General features: G+C 45.9%; 1 protein-coding gene and 1 long non-coding RNA gene across 2 annotated transcripts; one reads left to right on the top strand and one right to left on the bottom strand.

The window, feature by feature from the left end:
• The first annotated feature begins 1,571 nt into the window (after positions 1-1,571).
• On the top strand, positions 1,572-13,139 carry LOC123731779 (tripartite motif-containing protein 16). The gene is made up of 6 exons (XM_045711181.1): positions 1,572-2,168; positions 3,849-3,944; positions 6,810-7,043; positions 11,798-11,957; positions 12,083-12,142; positions 12,379-13,139. The coding sequence occupies exons 1-6, from the start codon at positions 1,572-1,574 to the stop codon at positions 12,885-12,887; spliced, it is 1,656 nt and encodes a 551-aa protein (XP_045567137.1). The 3' UTR covers positions 12,888-13,139.
• A 2,674-nt stretch (positions 13,140-15,813) lies between these two features.
• On the bottom strand, positions 15,814-16,614 carry LOC123731781 (uncharacterized). The gene is made up of 2 exons (XR_006762835.1): positions 16,450-16,614; positions 15,814-16,056 (listed from the first exon to the last, which is right to left on the bottom strand). It is a non-coding gene; the product is annotated as an uncharacterized lncRNA (long non-coding RNA).
• Between the last annotated feature and the right edge of the window lie 406 nt (positions 16,615-17,020).

The raw sequence follows: 17,020 nt of genomic DNA, 5'->3' as shown, positions 1-17,020 counted from the left end.
ATCTGTCTACACTATGTATGTATGGAGGGGGAAGCCTGCTATTATCTGTCTATACTATGTATGTATGGAGGGGGAAGCCTGCTATTATCTGTCTACACTATGTATGTATGGAGGGGGAAGCCTGCTATTATCTGTCTACACTATGTATGTATGGAGGGGGAAGCCTGCTATTATCTGTCTACACTATGTATGTGATGTACAACAAGCAGTGCAGCAGTAATGAATGAGGAGGAAAGTGTTTCCATAGGTTTGTGTTGTTATTATTATTAGCGGCTTGGGTCTTTTTTAATATCAAGGAATATTTCACTTCCTCTGTTCATAGGAGTAACAACATGAATTTGTCCATGAGGCAGAAGTAATGTGGTGCGACTCGAGTTTCGCCATCAGCTGGAAGACTGTGTCCCTTTTTGGTCAGTGTCAGTGGAGGAAAGAGAGAGTGGAGGGATGTTGAGAGACGGACCCTCAGTCTGCTGCTCTCTCCCTCTGCTGAGACTGACCCTCAGTCTGCTGCTCTCTCCCTCTGCTGAGACTGACCCTCAGTCTGCTGCTCTCTCCCTCTGCTGAGACTGACCCTCAGTCTGCTGCTCTCTCCCTCTGCTGAGACTGACCCTCAGTCTGCTGCTCTCTCCCTCTGCTGAGACTGACCCTCAGTCTGCTGCTCTCTCCCTCTGCTGAGACTGACCCTCAGTCTGCTGCTCTATCACTCTGCGAGACTGACCCTCAGGCTGCTGCTCTCTCCCTCTGCTGAGACGGACCCTCAGTCTGCTGCTCTAGAGACTGAGAGGTATAGAGACATACTGTCAAGGTGACAGGTATCCTAGTGGTTTAGAGACTGAGAGGTATAGAGACACACTGTCAAGGTGACAGGTATCCTAGTGGTTTAGAGACTGAGAGGTATAGAGACACACTGTCAAGGTGACAGGTATCCTTGTGGTTTAGAGACTGAGAGGTAAGACAGTTTCATTTCATCGGGTTTCAGAAATAATGTATAGGATATGTTCATAACCCCGTCCACCTATAAGATGTGGGGGGGGGGGGGATCTGTATGACTAAGAAGAGATACAAAGAACTCTGATTGTAAAACATCTTCTCTTTTTAGTCCTAGATATGTCTATGGTTACTGCTGAATGTAGTACCTCTAACCCTGATCCTAGGCCTAACAGTAATAACCACACTGTAATGTTAGAACACATAAGTGTATTATAAGGCATTATAAAGGTCATTAAAATATTTATAATATGTACTTCATAGAAACTGTTAACCTTTATATATGCTAACAACTCACATTTTGTTAGATGTATTCCATATTAAGGGTCCTAAACTAGGAACTAAAATATTTGTCTCCCCTCTAGACGTTGTATGCAGATCTCTCTCTCTCCCTCCCTGCACCCCTCCTTCCCTTGTTCCCTCCCTCTAACCCCTCCTTCCCTCTAACCCCTCCCTCCCTCTAACCCCAGCCATCTGGCAGAACAAGGAAATCCCTCCCCCCTCCCACAGACTCTCTTCTGTGGAAACTAAACTGATCTGAGTCTCTGTGTCGTCTGTCTGTGTGAGAGTGAACAACCATCCAAATGGCTCAGCAGGGAGTTCTGCTGGACCAGGACCAGTTCTGTTGTTCTGTCTGTCTGGATCTACTGAAGGAACCGGTCACCATCCCCTGTGGACACAGTTACTGTAGGAGCTGTATTGAGGACTGCTGGGATAAGGATGTTCTGAAAGGGGTCTATAGCTGTCCTCAGTGCAGAGAGACCTTCACTCCAAGGCCTAATCTGAGGAAAAATAACATGTTGGCTGAGATGGTGGAGAAACTGAGGAAGACAGGACTCCAGGCTGCTCCCCCTCCTGCTCTGTGCTGTGCTGGACCTGGAGATGTGGCGTGTGATGTCTGCACTGGGACCAGAAAGCGGAAAGCCCTCATGTCCTGTCTGCCATGTCTGGCCTCTTACTGTGAGACTCACCTCCTATCTCACTATGAATCTCCTGCTTTGAAGAAGCACAAGCTGGTCAAAGCCACCGCACAACTACAGGAGAAGATCTGCTCTCATCATGACAAACTGCTGGAGGTTTACTGTCGTACCGATCAGCAGTGTATCTGTTATCAGTGTGTGATGGATGAACATAAAGGCCATGATACAGTGTCAGCTGCAGCAGAGAGGACTGAGAAACAGGTAAGACCAGAACAACTTGTTGGTGACTGTCTGATAAACAAAGAGTTAAAGATACAGTATCAACTGAGGCTGTTTGAATATGAGACCATTCAAATGAAATGGATCCACAAATATGAACACAAACCTTGAGTATATAGATATGTTAACCCAGATTCTCCAAATGTATCACCATTTTCAAAATTCTGTTAGGTTCTGAACAGACAGAGTTAAAACTCAAACCAAGTTTATTCACCCACTGGGTCATACAGCTCAAAGACAATGTATGATTACACAAGAACATATATTTATAACCTCATACTAGGCGGTGTCAACTGTTACACATCTAGACAGCCAATACATCTCTGTTGCTAGGCAGGAACTGAATTGGTTCCTTTCACTGGTGTAGTCATGGCCCTGCCTGATGCTAGAACCTTGGTGGGTGTGGAATTGTATGTGTGTGAGATAGGACTGTAGTAGGAGGGTCGTTGGGGTGGGCCTCTCTGGCCCCCCCTCCCAGAGATTTCTTCTCACTTCATCTGTTGACTTGAACTCGAGCCGAATTCCTGGCTCCTCCCTAGTTCTGCAGCTGGCCTGCCTTATCAGAGACTAACTAGACTGTGGAATTCCTAGCTCCTCTCTAGTTCTGCAGCTGGCCTGCCTTATCAGAGACTAACTAGACTGTTGAATTCCTGGCTCCTCTCTAGTTCTGCAGCTGTCCTGCCTTATCAGAGACTAACTAGACTGTTGAATTCCTAGCTCCTCTCTAGTTTTGCAGCTGGCCTGCCTTATCAGAGTCTAACTAGACTGTTGAATTCCTGGCTCCTCCCTAGTTCTGCAGCTGGCCTACCTTATCAGAGACTAGTTGCCCTTTGTCTCCCTCTTTAGGAACATTGATATTCAACAATAACATGTTTGAACAGAATATTTCAGCACTTCCCCTTGTCTCTCTCAGTAACTTTCCATACACCAAGTTCCTATCCACCCTTCATTGACCCCAACATATACATTCCTTATACATGTGTAAGGGCTGTCGTCGGAAGAAGACCAAGGTGCAGCAGAGGATGTGTTCATCATTAGAATTTTAATAGAACAACGTGAACACTATACAAAAAACAAGAAAAATGACAGCCAAAACAGTCCTGTCAGGTGCAAACACTAACAGAAACAATTACCCACCAAAACCCAAAGGAAAAACATGCTCCTTATGTGTGACTCCCAATCAGCAACAACGAGCTTCAGCTGTGCCTGATTGGGAGCCACACATGGCCCAAAACAAAGAAATACAAAAACATAGAAAAAGGAACATAGAACGCCCACCCAATGTAACGCCTGGCCTAACCAAAATAAAGAACAAAAACCCCTCTCTATGGCCAGGGCGTTACAACATGTAAAGTCATCAATACGTTATAGTTTGGTAACATGAATAAGTATATTTCTAGCTAGAATTCAATCAAGTCAAACACCATTATCGTTAGTTATCAAACATCATTATCATTCGTTATCAAACACCAAATCAACTCCCTGATTTGTGTTCTGCTAAAACTATAATCATTCACATGACAACATAATGATATAATTTCAGACAGACACTTCCTCAATATTTTGATCCCTATCTTCTATGGGCCCTATGTCACATTACTATACTATTGATCTACTGGACTAATAAAGCTTGATATCTCATTGAAGAGTGATTCTCCACAGAGGCAGCTGGAGATGAGTCAGCAGAAGGTCCAGCAGAGATTCCAGGAGAGAGAGAAGGAGCTGAAGGAGCTCCAACAGGCTGTGAAGTCTCTCAAGGTGAGTATTGTTGACCAGAGGAGACACACCATTTCACTTCTCTCCTCCATTCAGAGAGAGGGAGAGAGGGGCCCCTATCCAATCCCACTGACCTCACTGTTGGGAACAGGCTGTCTGGACTCCTTTCAGAGAATTGACTGCTTAATGTAACCAACGGGATATGAACCCAGGTCTACCATGGGATAAACCAACATCTTGACCATTACACCAAGAGAACATTCCTTATTGGGCCGACACTGATTTAGAAGTCGCAGGCTGGGCTACCTCATCACATAACCATGAGTAACCATGACTGACTCATGTCCCCTATACATTAACATGGAGCTCTCTCTCTCTAAATTCAATTCAAAGATCTTTATTGGCATGGGAAACATATCTTTACTATGCCAAAGCAAGTGAAGTAGATAATAACCTGTTGGGGATAGGGGGCAGTATTTGCACGGCCGGATGAAAAACTTACCCGATTTAATCTGGTTACTACTCCTGCCCAGTAACTAGAATATACATATACTTAGAATTATAGATAATATTCCAACCGGGCGACGTTGTATTCGTTCAAAGAGAGAAAGAAAAACATGGAGTCCTCTCGTGCACGTGCGCTCCAGTGTCATTGTTCCCTGCCTGACCGCTCACAAAAACTCCTGCTGTTTATTCGCCCAGAGACTGCAGAGCTCTCATTCCACTTTCTGGCGCCTTCTGAGAGCCATTGGAAGCCTTAGAAAATATCACGTTAGAGCAGAGATGCTGTATTTTTGATAGAGATGCCCTAGAACGACAACAAATTGTCAGACAGGGTTTTGGCCTGCCATATAAGTTCTGTTATACTCACAGACACCATTCAAACAGTTTTAGAAACTTTAGAGTGTTTTCTATCCAAATCTACTAATTATATGCATATTCTCGTTTCTGGGTAAGAGTAGTAACCAGTTTAAATCACATACTTTTTTTATCCGGACGTGAAAATACTGCCCCCTAGCCCCAACAGGTTTTAATGTTCCACTGGGTAGAGGTGAGGACAAATGTAAGATCAGAGACATTTTGATAGATGTGTGGCAGAAGAGATGGGACTCTGAGCACAAGGGGCGGCATTTATATGTCCTCTAAAGGTCGGTGGACCAAGGTTCAAAGGTCAAATTAGGAAGGAACAGGTGGTGTTTACTTGATTGTGTTTAGGACATTGTATATTGAACTGGTCCTTACATCTGGTTGGCAGCATGTGAATGGTTTGTGTCTGGAGGGTATTGTCAATGAAACGGTGGAGCATGTGTTGTTATATTGTTGTAAGGAGGTTGAAGAGAGGGAAAGATTGAAGTGTAGGGTCATTGAGGTTGGACAGGGTTGGGGGGTTGTGGCTCTCGGCTGGGTGTCTCTTTGCGTAGTGTTTGTTTCTTAACTAAATTAAACAGGGAGGGGTGGTACACAGGGTTTGTTTAAGGCAGATAAGCGCGACCAGCCAGCAGCGGGTGCTAGGACTAGGCTGGACACTACATTTTTAATCACATTTACTGATAAAACTAGTTCATTGCATCCGCCAAGGAGCCCAGTTATATAATATTACCATATGTCCCAGCTGTTTGCCGTAGTTTTGAAGTAAACGTGAAAAAGTGGGGCTTATTTTAGGTCATGTTTCACCCTGCCAGCTCCTATTAGTTGTATTGTAAAAACAGGTCTTATTATAGGTCATGTTTCACCCTGCCAGCTCCTATTAGTTGTATTGAAAAAACAGGTCTTATTTTAGGTCATGTTTCACCCTGCCAACTCCTATTAGTTGCATTGAAAAAACAGGTCTTATTTTAGGTCATGTTTCACTGAGTTGTAAACCAAATGGATAGGTGGAGCTCATTGATTTGTAGCTCTAATGCAGTTGCTACCTCAGATTATGAGCCTATCAAGTGTGGTGAATGAGGTATGTAGTACCCACAGAAGACCACAGGGAGGAGCAAGAGAGATATAAACCCATACAGTTTTTTCTCTTTAAATACCCTGAACCTAACAATCAATCAAATGTATTTATGAAGCCCTTTTTACATCAGCAGATGTCACAAAGTGCTGTACAGAAACTCTAACCCTACGTATAACCTATTTTAGCCTGAACCCTAATTCTAGGGTAGGGTAGCCTACAACTATTTTAGTAATAATATTATGTTAGTAAATACCATTTTACTACTAAATAACATTTGTTATTTTTTAAATAAAACCTATGTAAGCATTTGCTTTTTATTAGTTATTTTATTATATTTATTATTGCAAGGCAGAACACTTGATAAACAAGACTCATTTGTTTTATATGTTAAATGTGGTTTGAACTGGGTGACATAGTAACCTCCATGTGAAAGTCCAGCAATTGGCGTGGGATAGGTGGGGCAGGTTTGAGACTGATCTCTCTAATTAAATACACTTTATTTCTCAGCTGCCTCACCAATGTCTTTAAGTGAATTAATAACTTTTAATTGGTAAATATTTCCAATAGATGGCAGCATAAGACCACGAAGCATCAGTTATAGGCTACAAGCAGCAATATGATTAACATAAAATAGCATGCAACCAAAGACTATATGTCCCATGATTTTCTAAAATGGTCACTACCTACTGTCTCTCTGTCTCTCTCTGTCTCTCTCTCTGTCTCTCTCTCTGTCTCTCTCTCTGTCTCTCTGTCTCTCTGTCTCTCTCTGTCTCTCTCTCTGTCTCTCTCTCTGTCTCTCTCTCTGTCTCTCTGTCTCTCTCTCTGTCTCTCTGTCTCTCTCTGTCTCTGTCTCTGTTTCTCTCTCTGTCTCTCTCTCTGTCTCTCTCTCTGTCTCTCTCTCTGTCTCTCTGTCTCTCTCTTTGTCTCTCTCTCTCTCTCTCTCTCTCTCTCTCTCTTAACAGCGCTCTGCACTGGCAGCAGTGGAGGACAGTGATCAGATCTTTACTGAGCTGATCCGCTCCATTGAGAGAAGGCGCTCTGAGGTGAAGGAGCTGATTTTAGCCCAAGAGAAGGCTCAAGTGAGTCAAGCTGAAGGACTCCTGGAGCAACTGAAGCAGGAGATAGCTGAGCTGAGGAAGAGAAGCACTGAGCTGGAGCAGCTCTCACACACAGAGGATCACATCCATTTCCTCCAGGTAACTACACTGCCTTGTTACATGTGTTATGAAATTAACTTAACCTGTCTGGGCTAGGGGGCAGTATTTTCACGGCCGGATAAAAAACGTACCCGATTTAATATGGTTACTGCTCCTGCCCAGAAAAGCAGAAAGCCCTCATGTCCTGTCTGGCATGTCTGGCCTCTTACTGTGAGACTCACCTACCATCTCACTATGAATCTCTTGCTTTGAAGAAGCACAAGCTGGTCAAAGCCACCGCACAACTACAGGAGAAGATCTGCTCTCATCATAACAAACTGCTGGAGGTTTACTGTCGTACCGATCAGCAGTGTATCTGTATGCTGTGTACAATGGATGAACATAAAGGCCATGATACAGTGTCAGCTGCAGCAGAGAGGAATGAGAAACAGGTAAGACCAGAACAAGGTGTTGGTGACTGTCTGATAAACTAAGAATTATCCTGTCTGGGATAGGGGGCAGTATTTTCACGGCCGGATAAAAAACGTACCCGATATAATCTGGTTACTACTCCTGCCCAGAAACTAGAATATGCATATAATTAGTAGATTTGGACAGAAAACACTCTAAAGTTTCTAAAACTGTTTGAATGGTGTCTGTGAGTAAAACAGAACTCATATGGCAGGCCAAAACCTGAGAAGATTCCATACAGGAAGTGCCCTGTCTGACAATTTGTTGTCGTTCTGTTGCATCTCTATCGAAAATACAGCATCTGTGCTGTAACGTGACATTTTCTAAGGCTTCCATTGGCTCTCTAAAGCCGCCAGAAAGTGGAATGGGGTGTCTGCTGTCTCTGGGCAAAGAACAGCAGCAGAGTTTGTGAGTGGTCAGCCTGGGGACAGTGAGACTGGAGATGCGCGTTCACGAGACTACTACTGCCAATGTAAAAAGCTTGTTTTTGATAAAAATATGAACTTGATTGAACAAAACATACATGTATGGTATAACATAATGTCCTAGGGTTCATTATGGTTGGTGCTGCAAAGGTAGGTGCTGCATTTAGCTGTGTTTTTTTTTGTTGTGACATATATGGTTGCTTTGAAAATGGCTGTGTGATTATTTCTGGCTGCGTACTCTCCTGACATAATCTAATGTTTTGCTTTCGCTGTAAAGCCTTTTTGAAATCGGACAATGTGGTTAGATTAACGAGTGTCTTGTCTTTCAAATGGTGTAAAATAGTCATATGTTTGAGAAATTGAAATTATTGATTTTTTGAGGTATTTGTATTTCGTGACACACGCTACGACTGGCTGTTGAATAGAGTTCGACGATGACGTCCGACTAGCCCAGACAGGTTAATGTGAAACTATTCATCTCAATCATAAAGTTGTCCTGTCTGTCTCTCTGTCCGTCCCTCTCTACGTCTCTGTCCATCCCTCTCCCTCTCTCTGTCCGTCCCTCTCCCTCTCCCTGTCCGTCCATCTCTCTCTCTCTCTATCTGTCTGTCCGTCCCTCTCTCTCTCTCTCTCTCTCTCTCTCTCTCTCTCTTTCTGTCGTCCGTCCCTCTCTCTCTCTGTCCGTCCTTCTCTCTCTCTCTGTCCATCCCTCTCTCTCTCTTTGTCCGTCCCTCTCTCTCTCTCTGTCCGTCCCTCTCTCTCTCTCTCTCTGTCCGTCCGTCCCTCCCTCTCTCTCTGTCCGTCCCTCTCCCTCTCTCTGTCCGTCCCTCTCCCTCTCTCTGTCCGTCCCTCTCCCTCTCTCTGTCCGTCCTTCTCTCTCTCTCTCTCTGTCCGTCTCTCTCTCTGTCTGTCTCTCTCCCTGTCCGTCCCTCTCTCTCTCTGTCCGTCCCTCTCTCTCTCTGTCCGTCCCTCTCTCTCTCTGTCTGTCCCTGTCTCTCTCTGTCTGTCCCTGTCTCTCTCTGTCCGTCCCTGTCTCTTTCTGTCCGTCCCTCTCTCTCTGTCCGTCCCTCTCTCTCGCTCTCTCTCTGTCCGTCCCTCTCTCTCTCTTTGTCCGTCCCTCTCTCTCTCTCTGTCCGTCCCTCTCTCTCTCTCTGTCCGTCCGTCCCTCCCTCTCTCTCTGTCCGTCCCTCCCTCTCTCTCTGTCCGTCCCTCTCCCTCTCTCTGTCCGTCCCTCTCCCTCTCTCTGTCCGTCCCTCTCCCTCTCTCTGTCCGTCCCTCTCCCTCTCTCTGTCCGTCCCTCTCCCTCTCTCTGTCCGTCCCTCTCTCTCTCTGTCCATCTCTCTCTCTGTCCATCTCTCTCTCTGTCCGTCTCTCTCTCTGTTCATCCCTCTCTCTGTCCGTCCCTCTCTCTCTCTGTCCGTCCCTCTCTCTCTCTGTCTGTCCCTGTCTCTCTCTGTCCGTCCCTGTCTCTCTCTGTCCATCCCTGTCTCTCTCTGTCCGTCCCTCTCTCTCTGTCCGTCCCTCTCTCTCGCTCTCTCTCTGTCCGACCCTCTCTCTCTCTGTCCGTCTCTCTCTCTCTCTCTCTCTCTCTCTCTCTCTCTCTGTCCATCCCTCTCTCTCTCTCTGTCTCTCTGTCCGTCCCTCTCTCTCTCTCTCTGTCCGTCCCTCTCCCTCTCTCTGTCCGTCCCTCTCCCTCTCTCTGTCCGTCCCTCTCCCTCTCTCTGTCCGTCCCTCTCCCTCTCTCTGTCCGTCCCTCTCCCTCTCTCTGTCCGTCCCTCTCCCTCTCTAAGTCCGTCCCTCTCCCTCTCTCTGTCCGTCCTTCTCTCTCTCTCTCTCTCTGTCCGTCCCGCTCTCTCTCTGTCCGTCCCTCTCTCTCTCTATCCGTCCAACTCTCTCTCTGTCCGTCCCTTTCTCTCTGTCCGCCCCCTCTCTCTCTCTCTCTCTCTCTCTCTCTCTCTCTCTCTCTCTCTCTCTCTCTCTGTCCGTCCCTCTCTCTCTCTGTCCGTCCCCCTCTCTCTCTGTCCGTCCTTCTCTCTCTCTCTGTCCGTCCCTCTCTCTCTCCCTCTCTCTCTGTCCGTCCCTCTCCCTCTCTCTGTCCGTCCCTCTCCCTCTCTCTGTCCGTCCCTCTCCCTCTCTCTGTCCGTCCTTCTCTCTCTCTCTCTCTGTCCGTCTCTCTCTCTGTCTGTCTCTCTCCCTGTCCGTCCCTCTCTCTCTCTGTCCGTCCCTCTCTCTCTCTGTCCGTCCCTCTCTCTCTCTGTCCGTCCCTCTCTCTCTCTGTCTGTCCCTGTCTCTCTCTGTCTGTCCCTGTCTCTCTCTGTCCGTCCCTGTCTCTTTCTGTCCGTCCCTCTCTCTCTGTCCGTCCCTCTCTCTCGCTCTCTCTCTGTCCGTCCCTCTCTCTCTCTTTGTCCGTCCCTCTCTCTCTCTCTGTCCGTCCCTCTCTCTCTCTCTGTCCGTCCGTCCCTCCCTCTCTCTCTGTCCGTCCCTCCCTCTCTCTCTGTCCGTCCCTCTCCCTCTCTCTGTCCGTCCCTCTCCCTCTCTCTGTCCGTCCCTCTCCCTCTCTCTGTCCGTCCCTCTCCCTCTCTCTGTCCGTCCCTCTCCCTCTCTCTGTCCGTCCCTCTCTCTCTCTGTCCATCTCTCTCTCTGTCCATCTCTCTCTCTGTCCGTCTCTCTCTCTGTTCATCCCTCTCTCTGTCCGTCCCTCTCTCTCTCTGTCCGTCCCTCTCTCTCTCTGTCTGTCCCTGTCTCTCTCTGTCCGTCCCTGTCTCTCTCTGTCCATCCCTGTCTCTCTCTGTCCGTCCCTCTCTCTCTGTCCGTCCCTCTCTCTCGCTCTCTCTCTGTCCGACCCTCTCTCTCTCTGTCCGTCTCTCTCTCTCTCTCTCTCTCTCTCTCTCTCTCTGTCCATCCCTCTCTCTCTCTCTGTCTCTCTGTCCGTCCCTCTCTCTCTCTCTCTGTCCGTCCCTCTCCCTCTCTCTGTCCGTCCCTCTCCCTCTCTCTGTCCGTCCCTCTCCCTCTCTCTGTCCGTCCCTCTCCCTCTCTCTGTCCGTCCCTCTCCCTCTCTCTGTCCGTCCCTCTCCCTCTCTAAGTCCGTCCCTCTCCCTCTCTCTGTCCGTCCTTCTCTCTCTCTCTCTCTCTGTCCGTCCCGCTCTCTCTCTGTCCGTCCCTCTCTCTCTCTATCCGTCCAACTCTCTCTCTGTCCGTCCCTTTCTCTCTGTCCGCCCCTCTCTCTCTCTCTCTCTCTCTCTCTCTCTCTCTCTCTCTCTCTCTCTCTCTCTCTCTCTCTCTCTCTGTCCGTCCCTCTCTCTCTCTGTCCGTCCCCCTCTCTCTCTGTCCGTCCTTCTCTCTCTCTCTGTCCGTCCCTCTCTCTCTCTCTCTCTCTCTGTCCCTCCTCTCTCTCTCTCTCTCTCTCTCTCTGTCCCTCTCTCTCTCTCTCTCTATCTCTCTCTCTCTCTCTCTCTCTCTCTCTCTCTCTCTGTCCGTCCCTCTCTCTCTCTCTCTCTCTATCTCTCTCTCTCTCTCTCTCTCTCTGTCCGTCCTTCTCTCTCTATGTCCGTCCCTCACTCTCTCTCTCTCTCTGTCTGTTTTTATCTCTGTCCCTCTCTCCCCCTCTCTCTCTGTCCCCCTCTCTCTCTTTCTGTCACTGCCTCGCTCTCGCTCGCTCTATCCCTCACTCTCTCTCTCTCTGTACCTCTCGCTCTCTGTCCCTCGCTCTCTGTCCCTCACTCTCTGTCCCTTGTTCTCTGTCCCTCGTTCTCTGTCCCTCGCTCTCTGTGTCCCTCTTTGTCTCTCTTTGTCCCTCTCTCTATTTGTCCCTCTTTGTGCCTTTCTCTCTTTGTCCCTCTCTCTATTTGTCCCTCTCTCTATTTGTCCCTCTCTCTGTATCTCTGTCCCTCTCTCTCTCTCTCTCTCTCTCTCTCTCAGAGTTATCAGTCACTCTCCAGTATCAGTGTATCTTCAGACTTACCCAGCATCGTTGTCCGTCCTCTTCAGTACTTTGGAGATGTGAGTAAGACTGTGTCTGAACTGAAAGAGAAACTAGAAGACTTCCTTAAAGGAGAATGGACCAAGATCTCCAGTACAGGTGTGTTGAAAACAATAAGAACATCAACTTTAGACCATTGAAAGTTCCCTACTAGTCATATACATGTGGAATATGGTATGATGATAACATTCCCACTCTCTGTCAATGTGTTTGTGTGTCTGTAGTGAATATAGTGGATGTCGTACTGCCTCCAGAGCCCAAGACCAGAGAACAGTTTTTACAATGTGAGTCTCTTTATTGTGAAGTAACTAACAGTCTATTTTTACTGACACTCCTAACAATCCCTCTAGAAATATATAGCAATAGTAGATCTAATCAAAGACCGGGTATCTCTCTGACTCCTCATATTTCTCTGATTTGATCTCTGCTGTGCTCTAATCAAAGACAGGGTAGATACAGTATCTGACTTAACTTATTGTTCTGACTCCCCTCATTGGTCTCTGCTCTTCTCTTCTCCCAGATTCCTGTCAGCTCACACTGGACCCAAACACAGCACACACACGCCTCTCTCTGTCTAAAAGGAACAGAAAGGTGACCACTACACGCAAAGCCCAACCATATCCTGACCATCCAGACAGATTTACCAACTACTGTCAGGTTCTGTGTAGAGAGGGTCTGTCTGGATGCTGTTACTGGGAGGTGGAGTTGAGAGGTGATGTTGATACAGCAGTCTCATATAAAGACATCAGCAGAACAGGGTCAGATGGTGGATTTGGACACAATAACAAGTCCTGGAGTTTACTATGCTGTAGTGGTGGTTATTGGTTCAGACACAATAATGTTGAGACTAAAGTATCAGGCCCTCAGTCCTCCAGAGTAGGAGTGTACCTGGATCACAAGGCAGGTACTCTGTCCTTCTACAGTGTCTCTGACACAATGACCCTCCTCCACAGAGTCCAGACCACATTCACTCAGACTCTCTATCCTGGGTTTAGTCTTACTGGTACTGCTAAGCTGGTAAAACTGTAGTAGGGTCCACATAGACACTAGTCATGCTGGTGTAGTCTATAGCTGAGCTGGTTAAACTGTAGTAGGGTCCACATAGACACTAGTCATGCTGGTGTAGTCTATAGCTGAGCTGGTTAAACTGTAGTAGGGTCCACATAGATACTAGTCATGCTGGTGTAGTCTATAGCTGAGCTGGTTAAACTGTAGTAGGGTCCACATAGATACTAGTCATGCTGGTGTAGTCTATAGCTGAGCTGGTTAAACTGTAGTAGGGTCCACATAGATACTAGTCAAGCTGGTGTATTCTATAGCTGAGCTGGTTAAACTGTAGTAGGGTCCACATAGATACTAGTCATGCTGGTGTAGTCTATAGCTGAGCTGGTTAAACTGTAGTAGGGTCCACATAGATACTAGTCATGCTGGTGTAGTCTATAGCTGAGCTGGTTAAACTGTAGTAGGGTCCACATAGATACTAGTCATGCTGGTGTAGTCTATAGCTGAGCTGGTTAAACTGTAGTAGGGTCCACATAGATACTAGTCATGCTGGTGTAGTCTATAGCTGAGCTGGTTAAACTGTAGTAGGGTCCACATAGATACTAGTCATGCTGGTGTAGTCTATAGCTGAGCTGGTTAAACTGTAGTAGGGTCCACATAGATACTAGTCATGCTGGTGTAGTCTATAGCTGAGCTGGTTAAACTGTAGCAGGGTCCACATAGATACTAGTCATGCTGGTGTAGTCTATAGCTGAGCTGGTTAAACTGTAGTAGGGTCCACATAGATACTAGTCATGCTGGTGTAGTCTATAGCTGAGCTGGTTAAACTGTAGTAGGGTCCACATAGATACTAGTCATGCTGGTGTAGTCTATAGCTGAGCTGGTTAAACTGTAGTAGGGTCCACATAGATACTAGTCATGCTGGTGTAGTCTATAGCTGAGCTGGTTAAACTGTAGTAGGGTCCACATAGATACTAGTCATGCTGGTGTAGTCTATAGCTGAGCTGGTTAAACTGTAGTAGGGTCCACATAGATACTAGTCATGCTGGTGTAGTCTATAGCTGAGCTGGTTAAACTGTAGTAGGGTCCACATAGATACTAGTCATGCTGGTGTAGTCTATAGCTGAGCTGGTTAAACTGTAGTAGGGTCCACATAGATACTAGTCATGCTGGTGTAGTCTATAGCTGAGCTGGTTAAACTGTAGTAGGGTCCACATAGATACTAGTCATGCTGGTGGTGATGGTCCCCAGATGTGATGATTCATTCTTCTCTGTTTTATCTACAATGATTTAACTGATTCGATCTTGAGATGTTCTGAATTAAAATAAACATTCAATGTATTAATACTTATTTAAGTGCAATGTTTTAATCTTGTACATTTCCATGTATCATGATGTATGGTGTTGATGTGTATTGGTTGTCATTCAGAACCATTGATATGTTTTCTCAGTTGGTTCTCTGTCTCTATGTAATTCTCCTCAGTATCATTGATCAGCTTGTAGGCTCGGCCCTAATTGATGTGTTCTCTGTCACCTGGAGCTGCATGGAAAATGGTCCAGGAACAAAAGGACAATTCAGGACTAGTCAGCCCACTACAAGCTGGAATCACTTACTTTCTACTAAAGTATATGGTCTGGTTTCCCAGACACAGATGAATCCTAGTCCTGGACTAAAAAGCATGTTCAATGTAGATGTCCAGGAAAGCGGCCCTAAATGTGTCATCTTTCATCCTCCCATACTGCTCAGTCCAGCAACATTAAACCTGTCCAGCAGGTGGTGCTATTGACCAAACAATAAAACCAGCAGATATCTTGACTTGCCACTCAGTATATCAGTAATGTTCAGAATAGTACTTTAATATCATTGGAGATTGATGGTCTTTTTAATCCACTATCCAGAGTCAGGAACAGATGAAGTTAGGTCTGCTACTGTTCAGTGATTAAATATGATTTATGGTGATGGGAAATAAAAAATACAACACTAAACTTCATCTAGTAATAGTTTTCCTTTGTTATTTATTCCAAGGTGTGTCTTTAACTTGTAAATGGATTGTGTGGAGGTGAGCTAGTGGTGTGGGTGAATATTCCAGTTGTGTTTAGGCATCTTCATGTCTGACATCCCCCAGTTCTGTTCAGACCCATTGAACTGGGTCACATTCTAAATGGTGACTTGTATTGATAGTCCATACTGGACCTAACTGTGGTTAACCAGACTGGAGGGGTTCTGATCAAATATTCCCTCATCTCCACAACTTTACCTGATGTTCTCTCTCTGTGTGTGTGTGTGTGTGTGTGTGTGTGTGTGTGTGTGTGTGTGTGTGTGTGTGTGTGTGTGTGTGTGTGTGTGTGTGTGTGTGTGTGTGTGTGTGTGTGTGTGTGTGTGTGTGGTAGAAAGCAGACAAACTCAATATGGTTTCATTCCTGTAGTTATCAGCACACATGGGGTGTGTCCCAATTATCTCCTTTCTAAGTGTGAACTTGTCCACTTCCCTTCATGGATTTAAAGGAAATGACTGGTATATGTAAACTCCCTCTACCCCATGTCAACACCAATCCAATGCTTTTACATTTGTGAGGAGTAGTGAAGGAAAGCTACACTTCAGGAGGAAGGAGAGATTATTGGGACGTCCCCATGGAGAGATGATAGAGGGATGTGAAAGAGGAGAGAGGTAATGGTTGTACTCCCGCATGGAGAGATGATAGAGGGATGTGAAAGAGGAGAGAGGTAATGGTTGTACTCCCCCATGGAGAGATGATAGAGGGATGTGAAAGAGGAGAGAGGTAATGGTTGTACTCCCCCATGGAGAGATGATAGAGGGATGTGAAAGAGGAGAGAGGTAATGGTTGTACTCCCCCATGGAGAGATGATAGAGGGATGTGAAAGAGGAGAGAGGTAATGGTTGTACTCCCCCATGGAGAGATGATAGAGGGATGTGAAAGAGGAGAGAGGTAATGGTTGGACTGGACTTATTTATTCTCTCATTAATGACTTATTCTGTTTCAATAACATAATTACAATACACAAACTAATTACATTCAAGGAATGATGGATGAGATAGGACCCTGCCTTCACCTGGGGATATTTGTTGGACCCATCACAACAGGTGATGAGGACCTCATCCTTCAGCTGCACAAAGAAAGCCAGGGACTGCAGTGTGCTCCAGTCTCCAGCAGGGGGCAGTAAAACCCTATGGACCTGAAAGGGAAAGTGAGGAGTAAAAATCAAAGGTGAATTTACATTGATGTTTCCACAGAGATCTGAGTCATATTCACTAGGCACCAAACTGAAGAAAATCAACTCAAACAGGGAGGGACTAACTGAACTTAAGAAAATAAATGTTTTCGTTTTCTGTTGCTAAATATTTTTCTCTAACGAATCCTTTAGTCCTCCAGGTGGGAGGGGTTTGTTTGTACTTTTAAGATGTTTCTATTGGTTCCATTCCAACCAACTCAATCAACCACTGCTTATTAAGTATTCAACATTATTTTAAATAGTAATTGAACGCAGGTCTGTTTCCACATGCAATAAGCCTGTAACGTCTTGTACCATCTCAGGTAAAGGTGTTTCAAATGGAAGGGCAAGTCTCACCACTGAGAGGAAAACATCACTGGTCCACCTCTGCATCAGGTCAGCTATGTTGATCAGTACTGTCCCAGGGATGCTGGGAGCAGAGATGAACTCCCCTGACCTGGTACCACCTATGGAGTTGTCATTTTAATATCAGTTTAACCCCATTACTGCTATAACACACATCAACCATGATAATAGAATGAAATGGATCCAGGTTCCATTTATTCTACAATAGATTTCATCACAGGTCACTTGCTAAGTTTGTTAATATCTCCAAAGTGGTCTGAAATCAAGATGACTGCAGGTCTGAATCCCAAACTAATGGGGGAAGTGGCTCCATCTAATAAGATGGTATTTAGAGGTATGAACCTTTGCTATTGGGGTGGACAATCTTTAACATAAAGTACTAGTCAAAAGTTTGGAAAACCTTTGAATGAGTAGGTGTTTTCGGAGAAACCACACGCTTGCTCTGTGAATGAGGAAATATATTACTATTTCTCCATCGAGTTTTGGGAGAAACCACACGCTTGCTCCGTAAATGCACGTGAGATCTATGCACATTTCTCTCAAACAATTTGAGAGAAATGGC

This window comes from Salmo salar, unplaced genomic scaffold (genome assembly GCF_905237065.1).
Source record: "Salmo salar unplaced genomic scaffold, Ssal_v3.1, whole genome shotgun sequence".
Classification (NCBI taxonomy): domain Eukaryota; kingdom Metazoa; phylum Chordata; class Actinopteri; order Salmoniformes; family Salmonidae; genus Salmo; species Salmo salar.
Note: the sequence above shows the minus strand (reverse complement) of the source record. Positions and strands in the feature narration are given on the sequence as shown.

Coding starts and splice junctions, on each gene's coding strand:
- LOC123731779 (XM_045711181.1), top strand. CDS start 1,572: ATGGCTCAGCAGGGAGTTCTGCTGGACCAGGACCAGTTCTGTTGTTCT. Junction 11,958..12,082: donor GACCAAGATCTCCAGTACAG/GTGTGTTGAAAA, acceptor GTGTGTCTGTAG/TGAATATAGTGGATGTCGTA. Junction 12,143..12,378: donor CAGAGAACAGTTTTTACAAT/GTGAGTCTCTTT, acceptor CTCTTCTCCCAG/ATTCCTGTCAGCTCACACTG.